At 35.6% G+C, this 21,399-nt stretch overlaps 2 protein-coding genes across 4 annotated transcripts in view; one reads left to right on the top strand and one right to left on the bottom strand.

Annotated features, from left to right (window-relative positions):
- The window catches only part of CycE (cyclin E), a 132,186-nt gene that overhangs the window by 84,734 nt on the left and 26,053 nt on the right, over positions 1-21,399 (top strand). The gene's annotated exons all lie outside the window — the stretch shown is intronic.
- Positions 2,601-17,478, bottom strand: AP-2mu (adaptor protein complex 2, mu subunit). 2 transcript variants are annotated; one of them, XM_045760233.2, is made up of 12 exons: positions 17,342-17,478; positions 16,391-16,577; positions 16,196-16,279; positions 15,187-15,265; positions 14,835-14,950; positions 14,374-14,476; positions 13,215-13,328; positions 11,723-11,867; positions 10,374-10,509; positions 10,114-10,211; positions 8,446-8,557; positions 2,601-4,699 (listed from the first exon to the last, which is right to left on the bottom strand). In XM_045760233.2, exons 2-12 carry the CDS (start codon positions 16,565-16,567, stop codon positions 4,565-4,567), a joined length of 1,299 nt encoding a protein of 432 aa, XP_045616189.1. In that variant the 5' UTR covers positions 16,568-16,577; positions 17,342-17,478; the 3' UTR covers positions 2,601-4,564. The 2 variants fall into 2 exon arrangements, with proteins under 2 accessions (XP_045616189.1, XP_045616188.1); XM_045760232.2 differs by having other exon boundaries at positions 11,723-11,876.

A 21,399-nucleotide genomic window follows, 5' to 3' on the forward strand; every position in this document is an offset into this window, starting at 1 on the left:
GTACTCTTTTGTTCAGTTAATTTGTGTGTTTATATTGAAGACAGAACCTGTTTGTGTGGCGGTGTGAAGTGTTTGATATTTTCCACGAATGTATGCTCGTTTTTGTTTATTTACTCACCACTAACTTTACCAGAGATGGTTCCCACAACAATTGATCAATTCCCGGTTAGAAGAAACATACCAAAGCCTGTCCTGCCGCGGGAATCGAACCCAGAGCCTTTCGGCTTTGAACTGACTGGACCATAGTAAATTAACTTCACATCGAAGCACCAACACAGGTTAACTCTCCCCTACCCTAGACAGCAGGCATCCAACTCTAGACAGCAAGTCAAGGGATCTCTTTCAGGAAAGCCTGGGCGCAGCAAACATTTGCAGACCAAAAGCCGCTATAGTGGTTGTGTGCGCAGTGGTCGGCGTGATGGCCGCTGCAAGAGCACCCATCATGTCTGGCTTCTCTCCCACAACCAGTTTTTTACCCAGGTTTCGTCAGCGAGGATTGGCAGTGGGACGGGGGTAGTCTCAAACTTTTATTTAATTTAGCCTAATTGTTAATTGTTTGCCTTATTTTGTAATATAGGATCCTAGCTCGTCGACGCTTTAACATTTTGTTTATGGCTTACAAAAAAGTACCCTACAAAGTACTGGCAATAAAATAAACACATGAGAATAAACTTTATTTATAAATGACGCTTCGTTTGATCAAATCCAGCAATGTTAATTGCGTCACACACAGGAACCAACACCTCAAGTTTTAAGGAAGCTAAACTCATTATCAAACAAGAAAATATGAGAAGGCAATATAATATTATATATATTATATATACTGTATATGGAAAAGCATCTCCTTTGAATTTGAGAGAACCATTATAGGGGAAACACAAGCTACAAATAAAGGCTACGCTCTCTAAATCTTGGTTATGTTGAAACCCGTAATTTAATCTCGGGGAGAATTCTGTTGATGATGCACAGCGCCCTGACGTCTTGGTCCAGCTTCACAGAGACCACATTCTAAGAACGTAGAACCCAACTGACGCATATCCTTCACTTCCTAAAAACATTCTGGGTTTTTTAGCCCATCATTGCATAACAACGGCATAAAGTTTTCCTACTCTCTTTGTTCCGTTATAAGCGTACGTATGTCGTTGGGGTGTCTGATGAAGGAATAGCAACCAACCATTTAAGCAGTTTACGTAAATAAATATTTGCGGGCAAGTGTGGATTAAGTTACCACACAGGTTCCAGAATCTTACTTACGGGGATTATTTTAAAGCATTAAATGTATGCTTATTTGCATCTTTCGGGAAAGTTTTACAGTTACGGCCTCGTGTGTGACGCCAATACTGGAGGCAACACACACAAACACACTTCAACAATTTGTCAGGCTAGTTAGAAATAGTAAAAATGAAAAAGCAAGAAGAAACTATGATGTAGATATAGAAGGCAGGCAGACAAATTCTAAAGGGATTTTTTCAGGCACTATATCAAACAAAGATTAGGAAAATAGAAAAAAAAAGACAAGACATAAAAAACTGACATTAAATAACTGATAATTTTGTAAATATTGAAAAAACCTAGTTTTAAGAAATTATTTACCATACTTAAATGGTAATATATTGTTTCCAATAGTTAGTAGTAGAATGCAACTTAGTGGCTGGCCTAGTACTGCCGGCCCTGGACACATTCAGAAAATATGATCTTAACCTCTACTGGATCAGTGTTGCCTACTATTAAGCAAGAACTGTAAGATTCTCTTATCTTTTCTATTTAAATAATTAAATATATTATGTCTGATCAGAGTACTTTAGCTAGTCCAAGTACCCAGTGGGCACTATCCAAAAGCAACGCCATTCAACATAAATGCCACTCTTGGATACTGTGCCTACTGTATGGGTAGGAGGGCAAGGTACTGTATCTCAATGTAGCAGATTAAATTGATGTTGTAAAGTGAGGAAGGCTGGGAAGTGTGTTGACACTTTCTGAAATTATATATTTATTTTATAGTACATTGCCTGGAGAGAATGTTGGTGGTAAAGATTAAGAACAAAAAATGCATACTGGGGCAAATTATGATGTAGATAGTAAGTAAGTAATTATCAAAAGAAGGCACCAAACCGGGAAGTATGATGTAGATAACAAGGAATAAATCGAGTCAACAAAAAGACAAGCACCGGTATAGCCTTGTGTAGTACTGTACTGAACAAAATTAAGACTTTCATAATCAATCGGAAATTTTTGTATATATTACTGAAGTGTAAACACTCCAAAATATATTTACGGTAAAAAGGAAACCAAAACACTACAAAAGTTAAGTGCAGCATTTTAAAAGTTCAGATTATTTGAAAGTCCAAAAGGGTCTGGATTGATATTGGTCCAGATTTCTGAGGCTCTGTCTAATTTATGACCTCTTGCAAAACCTATATTCACACGATACATTAAACTGTACATTTCCTAATAATCTACATACTGTATTTGTTGTTACCACAGGAAAACTTCAGAATTTTTTGTGGCAATGATAATGTTGACTGCATTTCTAGATGCACCACTCCTTAGAGCACACAAAATCTCATCGTCCAAAGATAGGTCACAATAAAAGACACGCACACATTTATGGAGTACATTTGTTTTTATACAACACCACCAGCAGTGGCAGTATCTTGAGACAGGTCATAAAACATCACATTATCAGCCGAGTCAGGCAAAATGCTAACCCATGCTTGTATATTGGGATAGCTTAAGAATAAATTGCCATTACAAACTTGCAACCATGACGTCATCAAACGGGTGCACAACATCGGCCGGTCGGAACTCAACATACTGCAAAATTCATGCTGACCAGGCAAGAACCATGCAACTTCTTTTCTCAATAGTGTTAGATTCAGACTAAAAGAATTTCAATACAGTATTAATAAGTCAATGATGAACTCTTTCAAACATTTCACTCACACATGGTAATGGTGTAAAATGACCAGCCAATCATGATCTAATGAAGTATTCTCATACATTAGGGAAAAAAGAGAGATGTAGAATATTAACATAGAAAAAAAAAACAGGAAAAAGCTAAGTGCCTGGCCAACAAAGAATCTAGTATAATTGTTAGAGGCAGCCAAACTTTCCATTTCATTCCACTAAGCTGAATTAGTTTAATGATGACTTCCTCCATGCTAAACAACTGTGTGATTAAGTTAAACTTAGGTGCAATAACTTCCAAGGATAAGTAAGCTTCAAGTCCATGCATCATTTCATGGGTTAAAAGAGGTGGATTTCAACCCGACAAGCACTTTTAGTATACTGCCAGCAATATTTTTCCGAGGTGAGTAACCACAATCCGCTTTAAAGCAGTATACATTATATAATTTAACTCAAAAAGTTTGTATTCTGTGAATAAATGCATTCCAGATTCTAAAGCCTTCCTTGGGGTTTGCTGTTAACTTCTGGCAACCTGTAATCTCTATAACCTTTACTAGCTAATAGTTTTAACATTACAGGGAATCAACAGGGAATCAAAAATGGAAGATAAATGTTTGTTAACATTTTGGCAGTAACACTGCATAACTTAACATGAGAAAATCATACATGAAACAAAATATACGTAGGAACAGGAATGTCATTCATCTTACAAAAACACCGACTGCTAGTATGGCAAAATTGAAATACACCTACTGGTCATCAAATAAAATGTAATTACTAAATAACCTCAAAATATTGTATACTTGCAACTAATGAACAAAAGTCCTTAAATGTCTGCTAATTACTTCCACAGCTAACATACCTTCATGAACACAAATGATGTCTTTTGACCCACTAGCAATTAGACTATGAACCAAAACCAAGCCACAAATCACCCTTCATTTGCTAAAGCATTAGGTGAGCTGCCTGCACAAGCTGCATTACTGCTGGTATCCAGGTTAGGGAATGTTGCTTATATCTTTCACTTTTCAATAATTTAACAACCACCTACACCTAAGTAACTAATTTGCATGTAAATGTCTATCTTGTGTATGTATGTATCTAAATTAATTAATTAATTATATTATATTATATATATATGTATACAGTAATATAATCATATACAATTGCTAAAAAAAATGAAAAATTGAAGAATATATATATACACATCGGCAAGCATCTGATCTGATAATACAATGAACATGAAAGCTCTCAGGCATATATATATATATTCTTCATTTTTAACTATTCTTTGCAAATTAATGTCAATGTGTAGTGTGCGTGTTTATATATGTATATATTTGTATGTGACAGTTTATGTATATGCATGTGTGTAGTCTATTATATATATACAGTATATATATATAATTATAAACACGCACACAAACATTCTATTGTCTAACCGAGCTCTTTTTTTTTCACCCTACACTGTCCCCTACAACATCCCATATTCTTCATACACCATTTATTCAAAAACAAATTCACTGTTCTATTTATTCTAGAAAATAAGGCCAATATTTGAAAATTCTATAAATTCATTTAGCTTTACCTACCAGTCACTAAAAATGAATATTGTTATGCCACAGGTAATAGTCAACATGAAACAAGTTACAGGACATTAGCATCTGGTCTCGTAGAGTCCCGAACGGCCGATGTAACGAACCCATTTGATTACGTCATGGTCAGAGTAGTTAAGCTTCGACTCGAACACTTTCAGGTAGCGAACCTTGAACCCAGATGGAGCAAACGGCACCTTTGGGAGAAGAAAGAAGAAATATTTCTCATTAATACAATTTTAAAGAACATGTATTCTTAAAGTTCCCTGAATAACTACAGCACCAGAATTTCTAGTACATGCTCAACACAAACTGCACAAAGTTTGATGCACCATACTTCTGTTATCTACTGTACTTATTTTCAACATGCCACATTCATTATGTTACAATAAGTGTTGTGATATGTAAAGTTACAGCTACTAACAATAACAAAAAACTAATTTCTTTCATATAACATCCAAGCACTACTTCCATATTTATCAACATTGTTTACTTCTAGACCTTCCACACCATTGCTTTGAATTACAAGAATTACTATAGTCAACTACTATATAGTCATATAGTCATTACTATATGTATATACAAATTCTAAATACGCGAGGTGATTCGTAGTTATTTGCCCGACACTGTAATCCAAAATAAAACCTATTTTGCATACAGTAATGGTGTGTAATTTAAGAGAAATTCATTCCTGTGCACTACCATACCACAACCATTCCTGTGCACTACCATACCAGTTACATTCCTGTGCACTACCATACCAGTTACATTCCTGTGCACCACCATAAAAAGCCATTCCTGTGCACTACCATACCAGATCCATTCAGTTACACCACCATTTACATTACATTTCATTAACAAAATCTGCAAATAAAGCTTCTAACATTTGGTAAAAAAAGAAATAAATTTAATGCCTATAAAATCTATTTAACATAACACAAAATTTACAGCCAACACACTTAGGACAATCTGCTTGAATTATAATTTATTCCAAAACAAGAAAATAAAGTAATCACATTCATCTATAGAATCATATTCTTAACATATTACAGAACTGCATATTCCTGTGCCAGTCCTATACTATATTAACGAAATATGCTCTACAACACAACATTCCTCTAGAACACACTAATGCATAACCCATTCTTCTAACAAAATAGTGGATTCCAGCTCAAATATTTGGTTCCAGACTCTGTTGGTACATATGATCTTGGCTATTTGACTATTATTCATTTGTACAGATAAAGCAACTTATATATGCATATATCTGGATACCAAAATCTTGTGAAAAAAGGCATATTTAAGGAAACTTTCCCCCTGTTAATTAACAGTTTGGCGTCCTGTTGACGTATTATGCGGCATAAGACCTAAACACGCAGAGTGGGTGGTGATGCAAACGTCGTCATGCAATAATTTTTACATATTCTTATTCTTAAGTACAAACATGAGTGAAAGAGTTTAACATTAGGTTGTGTGCATATCAGCAATGCTCGGCCTACCTTCCAGTGTGATGCGGGTGGCCCGCCAGGCCAGAGAGTGTTAATTGAAGAGGCTTACAATTATAATGATCTTAATTCTAAATGAGTGCTTGTACCTTAAGGAACAAATTAAACTGGATGAAAACAAAAAATTATTAGAAATATGATTTTTTTTGCACAAAATAATGAGTTGCCAGCATCACTCGATAATTATTCTGTCTGCTGACAATCACAGTACAGTACACAATGCTGTATTGTATCTAGAAGAGACTTTCAATAATTTATTCTGATTATGTTTTAAGCTTCCACAGGAAAGAGAAAAAACTGAGCAAGGTATCTAGCAATTGCCTCACACTGCTAATATTTTGTGCTCTGGCGGCAACAAATACCTGTACAAAAATAAAACAACTCAGAACTGGCCGACTTCTTTCAATTAAAGCTCCAAATAATGGTAACAATTTAGATTTTTTCTGCTATTGGATAAAAATTAAGCAAAAATATACTGTATTGTAGGTTACTGTGGTGTAAAAAAAAATATATATAAATAATTGTCATGTTTGCTTATGCTGCAAATGAAATTCAATAGGAATTTTATTATCTGGAAACTTAATTTGTTTTATCAGATGCTTGCACTTACTACAATATATGCAACTAATGGCTAGGAGCAGGAATCCACTGATTATTGCTACAAAAACACTATACAAAACATAAGACAACATCTTCTATCAGCACTTTTGATCTTTTAACATACCATTAGTGAAGGAACATTCCATACTTCTTGAGATCACATTGCATAATAGCAACATGGAATTTATAGTTTTAACTTGCAGTTGTTGCAAGTTAATTAAATCATTAGACATTTCACTTGAGCAAAAATAAATCCTATTTTAAGTATGAAAGTTATTTGATGCCCTACCATAAAGTAAAGGGGTTACCATATTCTCACTTCATGGTTCATCGGCTACACACCCACTGCACCACCACTTGTCCTGCATATCCACATTGTTTCTATAAATATTTATTCCTTTCTCTTTATTCATTCATTACCTATATGTAACCATTTTAAAAAGTTTTTACTCTATATACATTACTATCTGTCAGACCAAGCAAACGGACACAGCTTCACTGCTGTTATTGTATAACCAAACCACAATGTGAAAATCTCTTGCAAAGGTTTCAAGAGGCCCTGCATGGGTCTTGAGCAATGCAAGGTCACTTACATATTAGGGAGAGCTTCTACAAGATTGTAGGTTAGATGTAACAAGGCTTAACTATTAAAACCCTAGATCATGAATGTGTGGCACTGTAAAGGAAACTTAAGAGAGGAACCCAGTTGAAGATAGGTAAAATGGCATGTCTAAAAAAATTATTGGCCAGAAATGTTTTCCAAATGTTAAGAAGCATAATAGAAATTGATAGACACAAGGGATATTTTCAAGTATAAGAGCTATAGCAACATACAAGTAAAGAACACAGTAAACTTAAGACGTACCGATGACAATCTAATATACAGTACTGTATATATTTATGCTGAAAACTCAGGACCACACATTTCCCCAACATATATGTTTGGCAAGCCAAGTGGGAAGGATGATTTGGGGTTGCTACAATGTTAATAAAACTCAGCACCAAGGCATAAGAATTTCACCAACAGCAAAGCAATGCAAGAGTAGCCGTGTTCAATAATGGACAAGATTTCCTAAACCCCCACAGATTCCAGAATGAGATGAAACAGTAACAGATCTATTGGCAAAACCTCCTGAATGCAAGCCACATGACTTAACAGCACATCTTGATACCTGCATCTGGATCACGACATTCTCTACCTTACCTTGAGGTTACCTTGAGGTGCTTCCGGGGCTTAGCGTCCTCTACATGCCAAAATTTAGAAACGAGAGAAAAATTCTAGCAATATTAAACAAAATGCCTACTGATAAATTGTATTTACATTAGTGTGAAAATAAAAATGTATACAAATTTGACAATGCATTTAAAAAATATTCTGCACATGATAAAATGGCCAAGAGTGGCTCAATCATGAAAAATGAGTAAAATACTTAAAAGCTATAATTGTGATTTACAAGTACACTCACTGATCTTAAATAATAATAACTGGTCACATTTGATAACAAGATACTACGCACTTGATGTTGATCGTTAAAAATCGGCACTTGATGTTGATCGTTAAAAATCGGTCATAATATAGCAACAGGCATGACTGTTGGTGGCACAAGAGCCAACATAGCAATCACATTCACATGACCAAACACCTCAAGAACTGTTGACAACCACAAGCCTCAGTAACTGCAGATACAAAAAAATTATTTTCTGTCTACACAAGTTCAAAATATATATTAATGTTAATAACAAAAGTTAAACAGTACAATGAACCTAAACCCAGGTCTCAAAATAGAAGTCAACTGCCTAAAACAAAGCACAAGCAGAATTGTCCGAGTCATAATTACCTCAAAGTTCATCGAGATTGGAGGTCTGGTCCACTTCTTCTTGGTGTCTGTTTGCAACAATTCTATCTCAGCAGAGATTTGAGATTCCTTCATTCCACCCATTCGCTTTATCCTAATGACAAAAAATAAATTAATAAATAAAATGCAATTCACATAAAATAAATCCCAACCAATTACCACTTCAAAATTATTTTAACAAACTCTGCTTGGATACAAAAATTCCATTCTTAATATCGTAAGTACTGTAATGAGATTTGGGTGGAGAGAACTAGGAGTGAATCCAACACTAGTCTTGACACAAGATGCACCTAGCTACATACCATCAGCTGCTTATGCAAAACTAGCTAATGTAAGTATGACCTGATAAACCTAAATAAGGAATACTTTAAAATACTATACACATCATATGTTTGGTCATCTTAGAGTATGCAGCACCAGCACAGAAGTCATACCATGTGAAGCACATGAAAATATCCAGATTTGCAGAGACAGGTACTAGAAATAAAGGCAATGAGTTTCAAGAACGGGCTTCGAGAAATAAATTTAATAACATTAGAAGAGGGGACAAGAGGCAATATGATCATACTGTGTAAGATACTGAGAGGAACAGATAGTGAAAAAAATTCTCTTCTAGGTGAGTGACAACAGAACAGAGGTACAGAAGGAAGTTAGAACCAAATGCATCTGCAAAATTTAGAGGAATATTTATACCACTTAAGAGTGAAATTTATCACTCACTGCAAAGTGATAAACCACTGAAATGAGTTTACTGGAGGTGGTGGAAGTATAAATTATTTACAGCTTCAGGAACAAGTATGATAGTACTGGCATATCAGGGGGTAGAAACATATGTACAGTATACCTGGAGAGGGTTTCGGGAATTCTTCTACTCCCCGAGCCCAGCCTGGGACCAGTAAGTGTGTTAGGAGTTGAGGCTCAAAAGCTATATCTAATTTTCCATAGATACAACTAGTTAAACACACTAAAACATGAGTTAAAGCTGGAAATGAAAATGAGCAAGAGAGAGAATTGGTATACTGTACTTTTAAGAATTTAGGGTAATCAACAACTGGAAAACACTGAAAAAGGTAGTGGAAGCCACCTCCATACACAGCTTGAAAAGCATGTTTAACAAAATGGAACCTGTGTTTAAATTTATTGGTTCTAACACCTAAGAGAAGGCCCAAAATAATTCAAATCTCATTCCCACACACTCCTTCAAAAGGTAATAAGGTAATCATGAGAAGGTGCTAAGCCAGTATGACTATAGCACATTAGGAATTATAAATGCACCAATTTCAATAACAATGACGTGGGGAAACAAGAACTAGCTTCACTTTCCATAAGCATAATTAGGCAAGTACAGATATCATATTGTCATGGTTAACCTTTATCAAAGTGATCCTTTTATCACAGCAAGTACATGTCCACAGGAAATGATGCAATTCTGTACTTGCTCTGAATACCTCACACATTAATTACTTATAACTTTCTAGATACACTGTGGGCCATTAAAGTTATACAAATTTCCTGGAAGAAGACGTGGTCATCTTCACCATGCCCCTTATGATTTACACAAGGTGGGGAGACATTATCCCAGAAGAAATAGAGCAGAGAAAATTAAACTATGCAAAATTAAAACAAAAGCTATTTATAGATTACACTCACTTCCACACAATAGCATTTTCAGAGGCTTTGTACTTTGCCTTTCCCTTCATGCATATAAGCTGGACTCCCGATGTATTAAGTGGAGTAGGGATCCGTACCTGTGGAAAATTAAACAAATTTACTGTCAGATATGAGTAATGCTTATGTCAGATTACAAGAAAACTGCAAATTATACTCTTCATGAAGACTTTTTATTTAAACACAGTACATACTGCTATATAATCAAGCCTACAACTACTGTATAATACCATCAAACCCACCTCAATCTTCTGTGCCAAAAGTGAGGGCTTGAAATTACTCTTAATGACAACTTTCACTTCCATTTTGGTACGGCCAACCTCACGTACCAACGGGATGACACGGAAAGGCAAGGAAATGTCCTTTGTAGTGCGATACCTTAAAGGGGAAAATGAACAAAATTGAATTTGGGGAGAAGTTGCTAGTAAAGTAGTGTTGCATAACCAAATTAATTATCCTCGTGCATGATGCCCAAATCCAGACAATGATTGCGATGGCTTTTTATTTACTCACTCCTTCGGTTACATTCTTAAACCATCACTTATCCCTGGCACTCTGCACTAACTGTCATACTGCATTTGTGGCTAGAAAGTCGCAGGAGCATTTTGTAACACAGTACAGTAATTGAGCGAGGAAAAAACAATAGAATTTTGGATACTTTCAAAATGTAAAATTGTATTAACTGAACTTTTGTGTACGTGGAAGTAAATTTGCATCACGCAAGGTTTTCGAGAAATTCATTTCTTGCACAGATTAAAAGGCCAACTGTGTGTTAATTGAATATATGCAGTACATAGGAATATGACACTTTTAAGTTATATTTCATTACAATGCAATAAAGGACAGCAGCTTGTATTACAGTTCCTATATTATCAGTGACCCAACCACAGCTACTGAGGGACACACGAAAATGTGGCAAGCCATTTAAATGCTGTGAAAAAAAGAAGAAGCTAGAAACACACAGGAAAAGTCCAATGAATTCATGGCACATGTATCAAGCTCTGGGTTACCTTTCACATTTTAAAGAATTGAGTAACAGATGTACCAATTATTTAATTAAAACCACAAATCTTGTTCCTGAGCATAATTTTGTTTACACTTTGTGAACTAGATGTACATTACTAATTAGGGCGATGCTTAAAATCAGCCAAGAATTAAGTGGAACTTGGTCGACAAATCAAACTTATTAAACAATTCTAAGAGATTAAAAGACAACAATTTCTTTAAAAATGTTGTGTGGTTAAAACTTGTTCAGTAACCCTCACTTCAAATAGTAGAGGTGACAAGGCCTATGTATTATCTGAAAATAGTTCTAGATGTGTATAAAGAGTGAAGGAAGCACATATTTTCAACAGTGCAGTACATACTGTAATCTGAAGAAAACACCGTCCAGAAATGGAAATTCAATATACTGTATTTATCTTAAAGTATTTTGAGACTTGGCGTGTCCTAAAATATCTTGACTTAAGTGTTGATGGATCATGCATAGAAACAGTTTACATTATGCTAAATAAAAATAAAGTTCCCAAGGACTATAGTTGGTGTCCTTGGAAACCATGTAAACATAGCAAGAAACATACTTTTTACTTACCTCATAAGTTCAAATTCACCATCTGGGGGTACAAATGATATGGAATGTTCAGTTTCAAATTTGGACAGCTTCACACACTGGTGGAACTGGCAGTCATCAATGGCAATGCTGGTCTTTCCAGACCTTTGCGACTCGTCCGACGAACCTGCCACATCCAATGTAACAATACCGTTCAAATTTATTATTATTACTAGTAATACTACAGTATATTATCACAGTATTCTTAAGTTTTTAGGTTACAAGAAAATGAATGGGTTGATATTTTGTCTGATGATGCAAGTGAAGCACAGGACTACTCAATTAGATAATGGTATGAATACTGTATTTTGCTAAAGAGGTTTGTACTCGTTTTCCATGATGCTATGTATGGGGTTTGTACTAGTTTTTGTTATGCTAACAAGAGTAAGAGGCATTACAAAGGTTCAGGTTTATCTGGAGTAGGTTTCGAGAGATCTACTCCCCGAGCCAAGCCTGCAGCCAGGCATCAGTCTTGCTGAATACTTTAATGACTATTCCTGCAAAAGAGAGTTCCCCATGCCATGAGAGCAGGAAACTAACAACTAATACCAAATGATTATATACCATTATTATTTGTACCACTAATATTTACTACTGATATTAGTTTTTATTTATTTGTTTCAAGTATTTATTGTTTTACAAGCTAAAACTGTACTCTTTCTGTAGTTATCTGTAACAGTGTGGATACATTTTAAATTTACTGAATATTATTTTGCCATTACTCTAATTTATAATATAGAATACAATATTTTTGAATTGTTGAAACTTTCTTTTGTCACAAACCTGTTGCCAAAATGATTTCCAATATTTTGTCTAATTGCTCTATTCATTCAAATGAAATTCAATTTGATAGTTATAGTACATCTTAAATTGTTTACTCTTGAGGGGGGGGGGGGGGAGAGAGAGATGCAGTAAAGCCAAGTCATTGTACTATGCATTTTGTGGACATCACGGACATCGGCCACATCTTGTGCCCCGTTTTTATCATGGAGTTTGATGCATCAAGCTTACTTCTTATTTTAGGTAAGAACATGGACATTAATTCTAAAATCAGTGGTGAATACTCAAAGATACTTCACATGTTATTTGTGAACTGGCCCAGATCTGGAAGAATGAGCTCGATAGTTGACAATTTCATTAGGCATTATATAACTATGCGAGAGATATCAAATATTTATGAGTAATTATGAAAAGAAGGCACCTACTTGAGAAGACAATTTAGCACCGTGTCACTGGAAAGGGAAAAGCATGAAGGGAAAACATTTGTACTATATATGATATTTATGGAGATACATAAAAGTGATACGGACAAATTTCTTTGGCAATGAGAGTCAGATCACACTTATTATACAGCAGTCCATCATCACCTTGCATATGACAATATTAATCCAAAGCTGCCAAAGAATTTCATTTTAACCTTAACTTACTGGTAAGAAATAACTGATCACGTGCACAAGGTCTGAGGTCCACTTACCTCTCTTGGCATCCATAACAATTTTGTCATTGATGCCAAACTTGCACTCAGGCATCCCAGAGAGATAGCTTTTCATCACAACTTTGCCAGCCACATGGGCTGATAACACCTGACCTGCACATGGAATGTAACATTAAAGTACCATAAACCCAAGAGCATATACTTGCCAAGTATATTGTGATTAATTAATCTCCAGTTAATAACATCCCTATATAAATTATGTAAACATTAAGGTTACTAATATCCCCAAGTAAACACAACACCTCAGCCAACTAGAGCCAAGACACTGACTGGTGACCTTAAATATGACCCCTGCAACAGATTGAAGAGCACATGCACATCTTCATGTTTTAATGATGCCAAATTCTAGGTTTATTCCCTGCCCTCTTGTACAAGCTGAGGTCAGCCTTCCCTTGCGACTACATAATAAGCCAGGTTGCTGCAGCTGCTTGCAGTCTGTGCGCCAATATAATTATTGATTATCTGCAAGACCGGGCACTTTTTTTCCCCAAGAAACAAAACGATCCTTTTGGGAGATAAATTCCATTCAAACAAATTTTTATAAAATGGCTGGGAATAGTTTGAATAGGATTTGTGTTGATGGAGATATTAGCTCCAGGCTGGGATAAGTTTCAGTCATTACCATTTGCATGACTCAATAAAAAAATTGCATTATTTATCACGTTCTCAATTGGCAAGTTGAAAAATACATTTAGTGATTTCCTACCAAGATTTAATCTACCTATAATCAGAAGATAAGTTGCACAGTCAACATCGGAGTTCACACACACACACACACAATATCTTAAAATTTGGAGAAAGTAAGGAAATCTATTAGTAAGGATTCCACCTAACATTGATAGAAAAAACAGCCAAAGCACTATTTCTGCCACTGATAATGCCAAGTCACTAGCAACAATGATCGCAAGAAGGCTCCTAAAGAGCCCCTTCCCAAAACCTATTTCAAGCAAGCAATTCCTATCTCCTAAAGTCTCAATCCTAGCTTTACAATGGGTGTTAAAATACAATACAGCAAAACTATCAGGTGTTAATTTCACTAAATTTAGTGAAATACCTATAGAACTAAAGTATTACTAAATATTTCTGCTTTCTATTATACAGGGTGATATCTTATAAAGTTTTACAATAAGTTTCATACCTTGAGGAGACATCAGCAAATTTACATATTCAATAACATCAAGGAAGAGTTCATTCCGTCGGTATTTGATGCCTTCTCTCCGCCATCCAATCTGCCCAGTTACCTGTCATTCACATTAGAACATCAATGAGCATGTTTCAAATTATGTTTGGATTAGATACCCCAATTAAACATTAAATTGACATACAAGTATAGTACTTGCATACAGTACCTCAAAATCTCTATAGCAATGTAGCTATTGAGCTACATTGCTCAGTTTTCAATAATAGTCGTCACTTCTCAGTTCGAACTAAAGTACTGTACTGTGTTTGTTTCAAATCAAATAAAAAATCATGACAAAACCGTAAGGTGTCCCTACTACTGGGAGAATGTAATCATACAAAATTGTATTAATGCCAGTAATAACCAAATCATAATAAACTTTATATTTATCCAATACAGCAAAACTGTACAACACACACCTGAGAAGTGATCTGTGACTGCTCTTCCTTACTGGCCGTCTTAATGCCTTGTTGAGTGATGAAAGTCTTAAGAACACCGGTGTCTGTGTTCTGAGGATACCCAAAGTCAAGTATCTCTGAAAACATTGGAATCAAATTATTACAAGAACTACTGGAATACTACTCACCAGACGTATCCTACTAATAAACATTCTATAGGTGGTTGGTACCGTCCCAAATCTCGCAACTAATGCATTTACAATATACAATAACATATACAAAGCCCGTACCTTTTTAGAAGAATTACATTAATAAGGAGTAAGAATGTGAATAAACTCAAAACATGCCTATAGAACTACAGTATAACACTCACCATCCAGTAGTTCATAAATGAGTACAAAGTTGTTTTTAACATTCTCCTCGGATATTTTGCCAAAGTAGCTACTCATCACCTGAAGTTAAGAGAAAAAATAAGTAAAAAATGCCATCAGACATTTCATCAAGTAGTTTGTAGTAATGATGGCACAGGGACACTTTGAAAATATGTGAAGAGTGAATACAATATAGCACTGAACTGGTAAACAACAATAGAATATCTTAATGAATGATACCATTACTCAAGGGGGAATACTGGTATACACTGATGGAACATCAGGATCAATGAGTATTACCTCACAAGTGTTAATAATAGGTGGCAGTTTTCTTGGATCAGACGCTTACTGGAGGGAATGAAAGTGCATGTCAGGATATTACATTGGATGTTATAAATTGTTAGTCATATACAGTACAGTTTTTTTTTTTTTTTTTTTTTTTTGGAAGTAAAGAGGAAGGAGAGGCATAGGTGAAGGGAAGTATAGAAGTGGGAAATACAGTAAGAAGTATGAAAGCAGGCGGGCTGTCCGCCTTGCTGACACGACAGTACAGTACTACAAAAGAAAAAAATGAAATATTCCCATATGAGAACGTAATGTAATGCCCCAATCAGTAATGACGAATATTAAACTATACAAAATTTATCTTCAAGAATTTATAAAGTTTAGTACAATACTTAGAATGTAAAACTGATTTGCCGTACAATAAATATCTATAACAAGCATAGGTCATTAAATTAATTTGTAGTGTTATACCATACAGTATAACTAGATGTACTAATGTACTGGTACAATATCTGCTTATTTTTACAGTACTGGAAATATTATAGCAGATATTTCAATATTATACTTTTTTATGTAGGTGGGTACAGTTGTAATATTCAAGTACAGTAATGTATCTGTTCCAGTATTGCCTTTTTTACAGTAAGAGTTTTGCTATTGGCCAATAAGACTGTACCAGTATTGGTCCACCCTTAGGTACAGCCCAATACAAATTACAAGTAGACTTACCTCCAGCATTTTGAGGAGGAACTCAAACACCTGCGAGGCATTAACATTTTGCTTGGTTACTGCAGCAACCCAGATGTTGGCACGCTGAAAATAAATTGGGAACAACAAATTTATTCACTACAAATCAAGCTTGCTAGTCTATCAGTAACATTGTAGGCAAAATATATTAGCACTGGTATCTGATCAAGTTCTCACCTTTATGTGAAAGAAACTGGTACGTGCAATATTAGTGACTGGGGAGCGAACTTGTTGCCGAGCATGGATTACATTCACTCTGAATGCATCCACTGCATTACGCCCAATGTCATCTCGGTATACACGGGATATAAGCACCTCCCCCTTATGGTTATATATGAAGAGACCACCCAACATCTTGGAGGTCCTGAAAAAAAACATGCATTCAAGTGATTAAGTACAATAATCACTTTACCCTTTAATGCATAAAGTGATTATGTATGATAATATTACATGGTTAAAATCATTTCTGACAATATTGCATTGTATATTTCTAGTGGTAAATTTCTAATGGTAAACAAATCAACCTAAGTTGCCACCCAACCAGTTACTGACCCACACCCAAATGTTTATTGGCTTTGTAAAAATAAATATATTTACTATAAATACATTGTAATCAGACCCAATGTAAAACTGTATTAATCATATTATAATAATCATCCAGTGCACTATATCAGAAGAATATTGGCTCTTCTATTTACTTGATGTTTAAGTCTTAAACATCAACTGTTATCTTCTCCCATGTACGCTTTAACAAATAAATATTTGGTCTAACGTTTGAGTCGATCAGTAAAACATCTGGAATTTCCTGCTAGAGGATCAATGGCTCGCCAATAACGTCCACCCCACCTTTCTTCACCAGAACCGCAGGTTGACCAACCAAACGTTCAGTGGTTTACTGGCAACGAGTGCTGAGGCACGAGAACAACCTCACCCACTCACAACTGAACCACAATTTAATGGTAAAACTGACAGTTCTGCCCCACTCTACCCGAGGGTGTAAACATTAACTTGATGCTCCAATTTCTCCCTTACACAGCCACCTGCCCATCAAGATACCACGAATTAACATAATATAGACACCGGGGGTATCCTATATACGATGTACAAAAGTCAAGAGAAGCGACGAACCTTAATTAACGTGAAAAATGAGAGGTTAGAGTGCCATGGTCTGAGGCACCGGGGGGCGGATCAATCCTGGGTCAGCGTCTGCCTCAGCCCCGCCCGCATCCACCTCAACATTTTCTTATAATAATACTAATATATTATTGACACCAAATGACCATCATACTGAAAAAGATTCTCATTTATAATAATTGTTTTAATATAAATAGTGTTTATATATATTTTTAGTCATGTACTGTTGTTCCAACCGGATTTGTGAAATTTCACATAGCGAGATGGGAGAGCTGAGGGCAACTTATGATTGTATAATTAGAAAATTGCCTACAGAAAACACTCTACATGTATATTGTGATGGGTCAGTAGCTAGGGATGGGAAGGCAGGATGTGGAGTTTTGATCAGAGAGTACACTGACATCGGCACTGTAGATACTGTTATTGGACGCCGCTTAACTGACAATATCTCTTCAACTCAGGCTGAACTTCAAGGTGTATTAGCAGGATTACAGGAAGTAGTCAAATGTGGTAAAAATGCTTGCTTCTTTACTGACAGTAGAGGAGCGTTAGTCTTTAAATAGCAGACGCCCAGTTTATCAGAATATTGTGATAGAGTGTAGAGAGAATGTTAAGAAATTAGAAAAAACTGGGTATAAAGTAAGATTCATGTGGATCCCTTCACATATGGGAATACTGTTGAATGAGGTAGTTGATGAGATAGAGAAGAGAGCCACGGAAAAAAAACTCTTGTTGATGTTGTATGTCAGTTAAACTGGAAACAAATAAAAACAAGAATCAAGATGATCCAAGAGGGTGAAGAAATGGTAAAGAGAATGACAATGGTGGACAGTAGTAATTCACTTAAGAATTATTCAATAATAAATACAAATTCGTTCTTCACCTATGGTAAAGGAAAGTCTACTTGGAAGGATTCAATTTACATGAGATTAAGATTAGGATACAAATATATCTGGCAATACGGTGTTGATGTCAGTGAGAAAGATAAGGAGTGTGAATTATGTAGTATGCCGCACGTCCACACCTTAGAACATAATGTATTAGAGTGTCAACTCATTGAAAACTATAGAAATAAGGAAATAAATAGTGTACCACATCAAATTGTTTGGATGTGTGATAATGGTATAATAGACAGTATACTTAGGAGCTACAAGAATTTTACCCCAAGAGTGTAACAATTATATGCTGTACTTACTATATTAACCTGCAATGTTAAATGGGATTCTTGTAATGTTATTTCCCTATTTGTACTCACTGAATTTGTGCGCCCCTTGAGGGACTTGAAGTAGAGGGGGTAGAAATAGCCTAAGCTACTCTATCCCTTTGAGATGTATTTCTTGCTTATCTCAATAAACATACTTGAACTTGAACTTGTGTATGAATGGTCAGACAGATATAAGAATAGTGTAATAAACGCAATTATACTCAGAGTCCTTACTCATTGTCCTGACTGGTATAAAATCTACAAGGAACTGGAGAAAAGCCTTCAAGTATTAGGAACACAAATTGAGAAGTCAACAACCATATCAGAAGATATTTAGAAAAATTATGTAACACGCTTTCCATAAAACTATTACAAAATCCACTATGATCTCTTTTTAATGGCAAACTTTAGCTATTTTGTGTAATAACTGTTATAATCTAATACTTTTAATAATCATAGTAACCGAAATATTCATATTTTTTATATACAAGAGATGAAACAGAAAGTCATAAGCTAGATCTGTGTGTCGCTCCTGAAGACGTCAGTAAGGAGACGGACTTTTAGCAAATACCTTCCTGTGATTGGCTGTTGCTGGGAATGCCAACACTCTTTCTATAATTAAATGCTAACTAAGAAATACGTCTTTTTGCACAACTATATCTTTATTTCAAACACAACCTCTTCGTTTTGTACAAGACAGAAATTTCCATCTAACTGAATAATCGAGTCCAATAAGAGAACTGAGCATTGTATCATCAGTATTATTTGCGTGAGGCAACCCCCACTGATGACGGCACAAGCTTGGTAGCCAGCCCTGTTTCTGTAACACTCGTTACATCCTGCAGTATTTAATTATCACTTTATTAATGCTTTTAAATACTTAACCCTTTACTTTTTAGGTAGATTAAAGTTGAAACAGAACATCATAAGCAAGGATGGTGTGCTGAATAAAGATGATTTATTAAGTGGATGGAGCCTTTATCTGATCCCTTCCTGTGATTGGCTGTTGTGTGAATGTCAACAAAGACATTGTTGCCATTTATTATGCACCCCATACCATCTGTGGGCGGAGCTAGGAACCTCCTACCCGAGCACAACAACCCGCCTTATGGGTTGCTGTTTGGCTATTTATAGTGCGTTGGAAAAAAAAGAGATGGCGCTAGTGGTATTTTGTGGGGTAATTTGTTATAAGTGTAATTTGATGTCAACAGATGGCGTAAGCTGTACCTTATGGCCACTGTTGACCAGCCAGTTGATAGTGTTCTCGTCTGCCGACAGATGGCATCAGCTGTATCATTATTACTTCCGAATTCCCTTTAAACACTGATCCATAAATCCCGTAGCTTATTTATGATAAGCTTTTATACTATTCTGGTATTAGATAACAATTAATTTTCTTTTATCTACTGTTGAGAATATTATATAACGTCTGCTTAGGATGTACTGTTCTTTGAGATGGCCGTATTATTATTAAAGCAACAAATGATGCATAAAATAACAGCCTTTCAAACCCAAAATTTTTGATATATTGAAATTTGGTAGTGAATTCCAATCTAGGAATCTCCTATGACGAAACTGTACTGTGCTCGCTTTAGCCGGGCATACTGTATATAATAGTTAATGATAAATCATTGTGTAGGGGACAGGCAGCCAGTGTATATATACATGTTAGGCTTATACAGGTCCCACAAAGGTGGAACTATGGAGTAAAACTATAGGGTGCTGCCGGGGCTGAACTTTATCACCCTTACAAGCACAATTTTTTGCTAAATCTTCACAAGGAAGAACAGCTGTAAATGTTGGAATAGTTTATTACAACATACAAGCTAAAGAAACCAGTTCAGAAACTGAGGAAATAAAGCTGGCGAAAAGAAACATTACAAAGTCCACTCATGCAGAGTGGTAGACATTCTGGCCAAAACAGGAATTTCACACTGATCTTAATGCTGATATGTTGATGTGATTATCATAATATAAAGATGTTAAGGCAGGTTGGTTTAGTTCATTTATTATGCACCCCATACCCATCTTGTGGGCGGTAGTGGAAAGGGTTACAGAGGCACATAATGGGCTCAGGGACTGAACCCCACAATTTTTTTTTTTTTTTTTTTTTTTTTTTTTTTTTTGAGATATATACAAGAGTTGTTACATTCTTGTACAGCCACTAGTACGCGTAGCGTTTCGGGCAAGTCCTTAATCCTATGGTCCCTGGAATACGATCCCCTGCCGCGAAGAATCGTTTTTTCATCCAAGTACACATTTTACTGTTGTGTTAAACAGAGGCTACAGTTAAGGAATTGCGCCCAGTAAATCCTCCCCGGCCAGGATACGAACCCATGACATAGCGCTCGCGGAACGCCAGGCGAGTGTCTTACCACTACACCACGGAGACTGTTGAAGCTAAGCTAAGCTAAGCTAAGCTAAGACTGAATTTAGCTAAGCAAGTTACAATCTTGATGAACTAGTTACAAAATTCAATAGACATTGTCACATTAGGAAAGCCTTTTTATTTATTAAATAGTATAAGGACAAATTAAAAGAACCTAACTTAATTTGAGTTGCTCACGTGGCCCCCAAAAATGAGGTAATTTGATAAAATAACTATGCCCAAGATTACCATCATAGTGCCGTCGGGATGATGGGCAAATAGCCTCGGCTACCATCATCTTTTGTACGGTCGTGATGGTCGAGTGGTTAAGGTCTCCTGTACACCAGTTGCATAGTGCTCCTGGCAGTATGGGTTCGAGTCACTTCTGGGGTGTGAGTTTTCAGTCATATATATATATATATATATATATATATATATATATATATATATATATATATATATATATATATATATATATAT

The sequence above is a fragment of the Procambarus clarkii genome, chromosome 66, assembly GCF_040958095.1.
Source record: "Procambarus clarkii isolate CNS0578487 chromosome 66, FALCON_Pclarkii_2.0, whole genome shotgun sequence".
Lineage (NCBI taxonomy): Eukaryota > Metazoa > Arthropoda > Malacostraca > Decapoda > Cambaridae > Procambarus > Procambarus clarkii.